The sequence below is a fragment of the Atta cephalotes genome (assembly GCF_000143395.1).
Source record: "Atta cephalotes unplaced genomic scaffold scaffold00015, whole genome shotgun sequence".
Taxonomy (NCBI): domain Eukaryota; kingdom Metazoa; phylum Arthropoda; class Insecta; order Hymenoptera; family Formicidae; genus Atta; species Atta cephalotes.
In genome coordinates, this window is record NW_012130079.1 from 2351531 (window position 1) to 2362587 (window position 11057).

The 11057-nt window shown below is 37.9% G+C and overlaps 2 protein-coding genes across 3 annotated transcripts in view; both read left to right on the forward strand.

Moving 5' to 3' along the window:
• Window positions 1–6171, forward strand: part of LOC105618007 — a 9804-nt gene extending 3633 nt beyond the window's left edge. The window contains exons 2-8 of one of the 2 annotated variants that reach the window (XM_012199544.1): window positions 2651–2787; window positions 3003–3127; window positions 3309–3448; window positions 4438–4649; window positions 4757–4991; window positions 5493–5737; window positions 5844–6171. In XM_012199544.1, the coding sequence (XP_012054934.1) occupies window positions 2651–2787; window positions 3003–3127; window positions 3309–3448; window positions 4438–4649; window positions 4757–4991; window positions 5493–5737; window positions 5844–6074 (1325 nt within the window). In that variant the 3' untranslated portion in view covers window positions 6075–6171. Of the gene's footprint in view, window positions 1–2650; window positions 2788–3002; window positions 3128–3308; window positions 3449–4437; window positions 4650–4756; window positions 4992–5492; window positions 5738–5843 lie in introns of those variants that run through there. The other variant, XM_012199545.1, reaches the window with a different exon arrangement.
• A 2318-nt stretch (window positions 6172–8489) lies between these two features.
• Window positions 8490–11057, forward strand: LOC105618008 (transmembrane channel-like protein 7). The gene is made up of 3 exons (XM_012199546.1): window positions 8490–8667; window positions 8820–9061; window positions 9192–11057. The coding sequence occupies exons 1-3, from the start codon at window positions 8490–8492 to the stop codon at window positions 11055–11057; spliced, it is 2286 nt and encodes a 761-aa protein (XP_012054936.1).

Sequence of the window (11057 nt, forward strand, 5' to 3'; positions counted from 1 at the left end):
ACTACGACGGACCGACGTACGTACGTACGTACGTACTACGTACGGTCGGTCGGTCGGTCGTACGTTAGTTAGTTACGTCGTACGTAGTAGTTTATATATATATATATATATATATATATATATATATATATTCATTGCAACGAGTGCCTTAAGAGGGATCTGAATTTTTCATGGCGAGGTCCAAGCCACCTCGTGCGATCCCCTTCCTCATTTACGATGCGTATGATGTCAGCAGTGAACTAATCGCGACACATACTCGCCTAACTATTTATAATCGTTACGTTGTGGTTGGTGTCGCGTCGCTCGCGCACTATTCGATTTTCAAAGCGAACGAAATAGGGAGAATAAATATATAAGAAAAAAGCTCAACCTCGCATTATCTCGTATTTTGTATGACCTCGGAATTAATGGGCAGTCGTACCGTAATTTTCGCGTGTCAACACTGCGAAAAAATTATAACGATGCATTCAAAGACTGTTTCTGATTCCTCGTCGGATCAAAATCGAGAAACGAAGAATTCAGAAGCGGTAGGTAATCACTAGAGTTCGACCGAAGCTTTTGCCGAAATTGAACCGAAACACTCGGCTACATGTCAATTTCAACCGAAACCGAAATCAAAATTAAAAAATAGGAATCTTATAAAAGCCATATGTATAGACGATATATATCATATACTTTTTCTTCATAAATATCATAAATATCATTTATTGAAACAATAATTAAATTTCGATCGAAATCGAAAACCGAAACAGTTGTATGTCAATTTTGACCAAAGCATATAAGTACTTCTTCTTTATAAACATCATAATTTAATTATTGAAACAATTACACATATTAAAATTACACATATTAAAATTAATATTTAGAAAAGCTGTATTGTTTCAAAACTGTATGGAAACCAACACATAATAAGTGTTCATTTTCCGTTTCGATAAAAGTTTCGATTGGACTTTAGTAACATCGATTGCTTTCTAAAACATTATCGGAATTTTTAGTATAGAATTATAAAAAAAATGATGTCACTGGACTAAGAATAGCGATTTGTTCAGTTCTTGGCGTCTACAATCAGATTTTAATATGTAAAATTAAAGTTTAAGCCCACGTCATAAGAAATTGACCAATCATAATCGAATAAAGAGAATAATCAATTATGATTGATCAAATTCTTACGCCGTTTAAATTTAAACTTAAATTTTACGTCTTAAAATCTCTTATAGATGTTGTTTTACGGCGAATGGATTTCAGCAGAAAATTACGTCGCTTATTTAACACATCATGGACGAGTATTTATGTCTCGTAATTCGACTTGGAAATGCGGAAGGTGATTCTAAAACCTTGCGTGCAGTATAGAAATTATCGGTATGTCTATTTTTACGACCGATTAGCTTTATGCAAACGTATTTATTTTTTCTGCATCTACACATTTGACAGTGGCTCGTTTTTAACACATTTATAACATTTTTTTATGTTTTATGAGCCTCTTAAAAGCGTATTTTTCGCGTTATGTGGCCCGATTGCGCTGAATGACCTTTCCGGAGCCTATATTTATTATTATATTACTTATCGAATTAAAGGGTTGGGTAAATTAATGTTTTTTTTAACTGAATAAAGTTAATGGCTTTACAAAATTAATAAATTAAGTTAAAAATTGAAGAAATAAAAAATTAACTTAACGTAAGTTAAGTCAACATTGAATTAACTTAAGTTAAAAAAAAATTAATTTTGAAAAAAATTATTTTTTAGATCAAAATGTTCTAATTTTTCTTAAAATGAGATTAAATAACTACAATATAGATCATTAAGTAAATTAAATTTTTAATTTTTTTATTCATATGTAATATATGTATATAACACATAACGATATAACTATAGAAGTTATATAACTTTAAAAAAACAGCCAGCACGTAGAACAAAATCAATAATTATTTTTTAATAAGCCATAAGAAATTGATCAATTACAATCGAATGCGAGAAGACTATTTGACTGTAATTAGTAATTTCTTATAACTTAAGGCTTAAAATCTATTGTAGATTCAAACTAAGGCTTATAGCATAAGGCATAACCGCATCCACTAATCAGAGGATTGTATTAAGAAATTACTTAAGATAGTCTTAAAATATGAACAGATTACGAATATACGTCCTTAGTCTTATTACATCTTATTATTTTTCTAAGATATTTAAAAGAGATAAAATAATTTTTTAACTTAAAAAAAAGTTAAAAACGTTTAAAAGTAACTTAGTTAAGTTAAAATTTAATGCATTTAGAAGTAACTAAGTTAAGTTAAAAGTTATTAACTTTTTAACTTTTTTTTAACTTTTAACGTTTTAACTAGTTATTACCCAACCCTGTCGAATTGTAAGATGTAACATAAGCCACGTGCAATGATTATCACCACCAGTGCGATATTGATCGAATCCTGCATTGTCCTACTTTCTTGACCACTTGCCGAACTGTTACAGGTCGGTCTGGCGTCGAGATGTCTCGATGTTTGGCATCGACGCATCTCCGCGACGCGGAAAACATTCGTAATAATATTAAGTAATGATCTCGCCAGTCGACTGTCACCCCGGCTGATTTGTCACGAGCAGCAACTCGATCTGATTTATACTGCAGCTTCTTGAAGCTTAACGCGATTTTCTTTTCTAGCGCTTAACACTGAGGACAAATTGGAGTATCATTTCTACCCCGTGACAGCCGGGCAAATTCAGTTTCGGATAAAAACGCCGAATGATGCTCACGTCGCTCTCACCACGGGACCTCAGGAAGGAGATCCCATGTATGAGGTAAGATTTCATTTTACACACATTCTCGCATTTTATTACTTAGGATGCTTGAGTAGCGGCGGATATCCTTTCGAGCCGTAGATCCTATCTGGCTTATACGATGAGCCTCGGCTCCATGACGGCGCACGAAAGTGCCATAATAATTCGCGCGTCGTAATAATTAAATCCATAATGCAACGAAACATTGAATTTGAAGACTGTGTTTCCCTCTTCAGGTCTTCATCGGTGGTTGGAACAACAGCAAGTCCGTCGTGCGCAAGAATAGAGCTAAGCCGGAAGTAGCGGAAACGGAAACGCCCGGCATTCTGAGCGCGGATGAATATCGCGGCTTCTGGATCAGGTAGGCGCTTAGAGTCGCCAGATTTATTATTGTAATTAAAAAGTCGTTAAGCTTAGTGGTACATTGTTATTGTGCTTTAACTCGCTATAAGTCTATATCGTACGAATCCAAAGGAAAATCCTACATAATTAGTGGGATATTTTATATACTTATTCTTTAATTCGCTTTACAAAATCCGCAGGTGGGACAACGGAGTTCTTACGGTGGGCAAAGAAGGCGAGTCAAATCCTTTCCTGAGCTACGCCGATCCGGAACCATTCGGAATAGGTTATTTCGGCGTTTGCACCGGCTGGGGTGCAACCGGTGAATGGCTCATCGAAGGTAGGAAATCAGAACTTTTTTCTGCATCCGCGATCTAACGATACACTTCTTCTTGCCAGATTTCCCTTTCGTAATCGTCAGTAGCTTTCCCCTCGTAATCTCCATCTTATATTTTACAGATTATAACAGTAAACATCCGTAGTTACAACAGGTAGAAAAATAATAAAGAGAACGAGACTCTCGTATTTAGGCTGACTCTATAATAAATTGATCAGTGTCTGTATTGCCTATATTTCCGTAGATAAGATTGATCACTTTCTGATTTTCTCTGATGATTCTCTTTTTGGTATCCTTTCGGATTGTGGCATCGCGGCACTCGCACAGCCATATGCTGCGGCGGCGGTTACGGTGGGCGTACGTAATGTATTGAGCAAAGAAAATTCACGAGATTCTTGCAAGAGTGTGACGTAGTCGCACGTGACGTCCCAGTAGATTCTGCTTTTCTGCTCGTTAGTTCTGCCCGAGTATACGTTTGATGCTTTCCTAGCACGTTACCTGTCCCCATCACGTGTAATCGACGCTGAATTAAGAACGTTTCTTTTTCGCGGAAACTCGTCCCTGTGTGGATCCAAGAAAAAAACGCAGCATGTTTATTAATTCATTGCGTCGATATGCACAGCACGTTCGGCTATAAAAAAATCAGGGGCATCGTAGGTAGTGATTGATTTCCTTTCAACACGTTCACATCGATTGACACTTTAGATTTATTTATTTAATTACTTTCTAGCCATTGAAAAGTCAATTGCATTGACTTAATAAAAAGCACGTAAAATTAAATTTGAAATGGAAATATCTTCGATTCAGAGAGCAGCGCATCGAAAGTAATTCGGTGTCTATGAACATAATTATTTTATTAAATACGATAAGATATTATTTTCCTTTATTATAAATTGTATTACAAATTATTTATCTTTGCATTTTTTTTGCCTAGATAATTTTCAGAGTTTTAAATTGATAATTGTTTTTTAATCTTTTTTACGTTCGATAAGGTCGAAAACCTTTGAACACCCCTAACAAGCTACAGTACAAGTTTCATGCCGTGCGAAGCGGCTCGGTGCTGATCGACGTGAAAGCTATGAGCAATGGGCACATCGCGCTGACAGACCGGAAGGGCGAGTCGAGTCCCATGTACGAGATCATGCTCGGCGGGTGGGAAAACAAGATGTCGGTTATTAGATACGATCGCAAACAGCCCGATAAGGTTCGAAACGATTTCGTTAATTCGTGTCAAATTAATTTAAGCGTTAAACGGAACGGCGTATTCAACGTACGATATGCTTTCACGTGGGAAATTTTACGGCCCGTTAGGTTCGCGTGGACACGCCGAATCTTCTCACCGATCGCGAGCACAAGAGGTTCTCGATCACGTGGCTCGAGGGCCTCATCACGGTCAGATCAGGCGGTCCAAGCGGCGCCGTCCTCATGGAATGGCGAGACCCGAATCCCATTGGTGTGAGCTATGTGGGGGTGCGCACCGGTTGGGGCGCGTCCGGAAACTGGAAGCTCCGTTTCGAACATTATCCCGCAGTTGCTCAAAAGAAATGTAATGATCTCTCTGAACGTCTCCGGTGGTTCCGAGATCGGCGTCCTCTCTGATCGCGATCAATAAACTCGGGTCGACGCGATCTCGGGACCACCGAGCGATATGTTCTATTACGCTTGATTGCGATGTTAAATCTGTATTATACCTTCACGTACACGCATATATATGTTAAAAACTGGCTTTTAGAAATTTTTTCCTGCAGAATCAAATTGCTTGAAGCGCTCAATTTTTTTTCGTTATTTTTGTTAACTCTGGTGTCACTTTATTTAAGCATTTTCTGATAACGCACGCTCTATTAACCGCATGAAATAAAATATCACTTTTGCACGCATATTGGTAAATTTTATATGACTTGACTGGAATGAGGATGAATGGGACCTGGAATAATTTTATTATTTTTTGATTACATCACTTTTTTATATTTTTCTTTTTTTTACGTTGTGCCAACGCAATTATAATTCCATATCTTTTCTGTTACTAAGTATAAGGACGTAATTATAGATCCTAGCACGACGCCGTCCGCACCGACGGAAGTCCATGGACCCAACGCGGGAAACGTGTGCTGGTGTGATGCGTCCGGAGGGATGGTACCACCCGACGCGGTCGAGGGTGGACATGACGAGGAGCCTCTTTTCGTCGGTAGGGCTCATCACGAGGGTGCTCTCATCCCCGGCAAGGTGAAGCCCGGTCATTCCGTCTGCTACGTCGCCTGGGGCGGCGCGGAACATGGAAAAAGCGATTACCAGGTGAGTAACAGATAGAGATAGTCTCGAAAACGTATAAAAGAACAGATTGAATAGACAAAGAGCGATTATTCCCAGTTTAAAAAATATTCCTATTGCACTTCCGCAGGTCCTTTGCGGCTGCAAACCCACTTGGGTGCCGGTAAGTGGTGGCAACATCCCGTCGAATGCGATTCCGGGAGGCGAAACCGAAGATGGCGAATCGCTATTCGTCGGCCGTGTACACCACGAGGGTACTGTGACCATCGGCAAGGTGCAACCATCGCACAATGTGTGTTACATACCTTTCGCCGGTTCCGAGATTGCCTCCTCTGAATATGAGGTCATGGTCGGACAATAATCGTCCCGAGAGATCCTGCGGTTATGAAAAGAGAAATCCACGATGAGATTCGTCACCGACTTATTGGCGGTTCTGCGAAGAGGACAGCAAAGCTTAGAACTTTAAATGACAATTTCAATAATAATCGTATTATACGGAATTCGTTGAATTAAAAAAGGAAAAAATTGGACGAAATCTTTAAATGTCATAAATTTAGTAATATTTGTCTAAATCTCGTTTCTAGTCTGTCAGATTTTTATCAACATTTTGTTTGTTCATCTTATCTGAGCGAAATATGTTGCGAAATTTATGAATAAGGAATCTCAAGTGTGCAAACTAGTCTAATTACATAGTAAGTCGATAACTCTGAAAGATACTGTAGAACTGATCGATAAGCCGGAGATGTATTGTACTGTTCGCTATTGTCTACGTAAGTGTCTGCTTTTTGCACGGAATATAATTGCAGTCATGCTATAGGAAGAGAAAGCTAATCAAATGGTGATGTATGCGCTATATAGATATATAAATATATATTTTTTAAATCGGCACTGGTTATCATCCGGTGAAAATAATTGTTTCGTCGTTGCCCTATCAGGACGACAGTTTACAGATACATATTTTTATTCATGGTAGAGCTACCGTTTTCTAGCACAATATACGTATATGCTTCTCAATGAGTATATTTTCGAATTATTGTTATGATGAATAAATTAAACATACATCCAAGTAAAAAAAATCTTTTATTACTCTTGTACAGCAAAATCCCAAAATAAGAAGAACAAGCAAAAAAGATACTATTTAGAATTTTAAGAATTATTTTAAAGTTCAAGAATTGTAAGAATTCGACATCAATTGCAAAGATCAAGCGTGTTGAAAATTGATAATCTCTAATAATGAATTAAGGTTTTTTTTATTTAAGAAATAAATATTAGTCACAAAATATGCATCAAAAAGATCTTAATTATAAAAGAAAATTTTCAGAATTTTTTTAAAAAAACTTAAAACCGTCTATGAAAAGATTTTCAAAATATTTTTAAATTTTCGCTCTCTTTTTTTTATCTGAGAGTGGACTTGTTTGTATTTTAAATAAAACTCGTTTACTGGTGTGCACAAAGCATGCATATAGAAATCAGTTGACTATTTTAGTCACTTTCAATCTATCTTATGTGACTTAATTGCATTGAAATACTTGGCTAGCTGTATTTATTTGTTCTCTATTAAAAGGAATTTGTAATATTCGATACCTTTTTTATGCACTTAGCATATATTTTTTCTTTTTAAAAAGGTTTTTTTAGAGATCTAATTAGTCTCTAATTATTGTAATTGATTCGTTTTTAATTCCTTTATGAAAGAATGTAATTTCTATCTCCAAAAAATTTGTGTACACAGGCATCATATAATATCAACTCTGAGATCGGTATTCATAGTCGAGTCTTATTTCAAGACCGTCTTAAGTAATGTCTTAAGACATTAATGCAGCCTTTTGATTCGTGACTTCTTAAGACCGTACTTAGGACGATCTTGAATATAAGATCTGACTGTCTAGAATTCTAAACATAATATGGAACAGAATCAAAACATCGTGGACATAGAAATATTCGTGGACATGGCTAGTTGACATCCTTTCACGTTCATATTTTGTGCGTATAGAGGCGCTAATGGACAAGGATCACCTAAAAGAGCGAACAGCGGGCATATCTACTCTCGTAACTTCTATCTTTCTATGCTCGCGACGACTTCATAATTATAGCCATCTGCTTCGCTGGTGGTTTGACGTATGAGACAAATAGCAGGATGCCAACGTGCGGGCTCGCATTGATGAGCTCTCGCGACCTATTCTCGTCCGTTGCGATTTTGACAGAACCGAAACGTCGGACGCGGTGCCGTCGGCCACGTTGATCAGGAGCTGCTTCGCGAGACCTCGACGGCCTGTGACATTTGCATACATACATATATTTCACGACGTCGAGAAACGACGCGGTGTGATACCAGCTGGGTCACGACCAGAGATAAATTGTTATTTGGGTTTCTATCAGTCAGTATCGATCGGCGAAAATTCCATATCCACGATTGCAAGAAATATTTCGTCTGATCTGATCATTTTGAATGATGTATGTATATATACGTTTATATACACATAGATATATGTTCTCTATTATTTTATGATTTGTTTTATGGTATCTTTGGGGGAACAATTCATCCATCAATAATTTTTTTTCCACAGTTATCGCGCTATAATTATTATCTGATGAACAATATGCTGTTTTCAAACATTATATGATAGCTTGAGAGATTTTGGATCAAAGAGCTGATGAATTAATTATTAAAGTTATGTGCCAAACCATATGAATTGTTTGCATGAATTAGATTAGGATCGTGATTTTTGCACGTGACTGACCTCTTGGAATAAGATTAGATAAAAATTATATCCTAACAATGTCGGGTGGAGAGAGAAAAAAAAGAGGATGTGATCGAGGGCATGGATGGGAGGAAGCTGGTGCCGAATTCTATCAAGAGAGTTATCCAGCAGCCATGGAGGCGGATCTGCAACAGGCATTGCAAAGAGATCCTTCGCACATAGCAACTTTACTTCCTAGCAAGAAATCTCGCGTTGGTAGGTTTATAGTCCATTCTTATTTCCATAAGTAGTATCTTAAAATGTCAATATGACTATGATTGGTTGGATGATATCTTAAGACTATACTTAAAACTGTCTAAAATATAAGAACCAAATAAATATCTCTCTTATACCTGTATTTGATATAGCCACAGCAAAACGTATTCGTAATGACACGAAGACCACGTTGAGGAGGCGTACAAGCACTAGATCTCGTGGTACCACGACTTCAAGGCGTATGTCGACCAATATACATGACGCGGCTGTATCAATGCTGCCAGATTTATCAGAAAACTTATCCAATGAGGAACGCACTTGGGAGGAGATTATGCAGATCAAGGCCATGCCTGTTTGCATGTCTCAGAAAATACAATTGAAGAACCAGTTACAGGTACTTTGAAAAATGTACATTTTAATGATAAATTAATGTGACTCATAGCAATAATTATTCATATTTTATCATATTTTTATTATTATTATTAATTATAGTTATTATTAATTAAATTGTTCATATATTTCAGAGTGCTACGAAGTTAAGACTTCAGGGTTTCGAGCAACTAAAATGGCAGCGCAGGAAAGCTTGGCAGCAATTCCGCATCAGAATGAAAGAAGCTTATTCGAAGATGGAGCTGTGGAATGATAGTCTCAAGAAGATAGGTGGAAATTTCGGAATGGGCATAGTAGCATATTTTTTATTTATCAAATGGCTCATGTATCTGAATCTGCTTTTATTCGCTATTATATACTTGCTGATAGTGCTGCCAGTGATAGTGCTGGAGGTACCGGAAAACGAAATGTGCTCGTCCAATAACGTCGCCAGCGTAGCCTGTTGTTCTGAGTTGTATAGAAATAAGACCGATGAAAATAACAGTGTATCTAAGGTCTTCTCTCTTCTATTCTACGGTTCATATACGCATAAGATCTATGAGAGTGTAGATACCAATTTCTATTACAACTCACCACTGTCGTACATCTGCACTATCCTTACTGTCTTCATTATTAGCCTGGTAGCGATCGTACGATCGGCTGCCAAAAGTTTCAGAGAGAGAATTGTGGAAGGTGAAGGCCAGTTTTATCGGTACTGCAATTTGGTATTCGGCGGCTGGGATTACTGTATTAACAATGAAAGATCTGCTTCCATAAAGCACAAGGCATTGTACAATGAGATGAAAGCGCTCCTGGAGTCGGAAAGGCTGGAGGAGGAGCGACGAAATCGCACACCGGAAGAGGAAACGAAACTGTTCTTCACGCGTCTGTTTGTTAATCTAATAATTCTCATGGTATTGGGCGGCTGCGGCTTGTTCGTTTATTACATAATCGACTTTTCGTTCACTCAGATGTCGGCGCATTTGGCAAAAGATCACGAAATATTGAATCTGTTCTTCGAATTTCTTCCATATATATGTATTGTCATACTTAACGTAGCGGTGCCCTTTCTCTTTCGCTATTTGGTCGCCCTGGAGCATTATAATCCATCGTACGTCGTTGAAGTGACGCTGTATAGAACCATGTTCTTTAGATTCGCTTCCCTCGCAGTTCTATTAACGTCTTTGCATGCGCTTGTCGCGGACAAAATTCCGAACAACGAATGCTCCAATAAAAAAACCGAACAGCCACTATGCTGGGAAACGTTCGTGGGACAGCAATTCATCAAGCTTTACAGCACCGACATTTTCATTCAATTTTTCATGACGTTCTTCATCAATTTTCCACGGTCGCTGATTGCACGTCATACTGAGAATAAGGTTTTGCGCTTCGTCGGTGAGCAGGAATTTGATTTACCCAAACACGTACTGGATATCTTCTATTCACAGACGGTCTGCTGGCTCGGCTGCTTCTTTGCTCCATTATTACCCATGGTCGCCGTCATCGGAACATTCTTGTTGTTTTACATCAAGAAATTTACTTGTCTAGTGAACAGTACACCGTCGAATAAAATTTATCGTGCCAGTAGATCGAATTGCCTGTTCATGTTCAATTTGTTGATCTCCTTTATCCTGGCGATGATACCAGTTGGCTACTCCATCGCGAAGATCATGCCATCGAAATCGTGCGGACCGTTCCGAGGATTAGAGACCGTCTGGTTATTCTTGAGTATGACGTTTTCACAGTTCCCTAACTGGCTGCAATCAACTTTATCCTTTTTAGGTACGGCTGCCTTCGGCATACCGGCGTTTGTCATTCTCTCTTTGCTTCTTTATTACTATTATGTAATGTGGTTGGCAAACAAGCATATGGTGACAGTATTGAAAAACCAATTAGTACTGGAAGGTCATGATAAACAATTCTTATTGAACAGACTCAGCGCTTTCATCAAGCAACAACAGGATCAGAACAAATTTCACCAGGAGCAGGTTAATGAGTTAGGCACGTTTCAACATGTATAA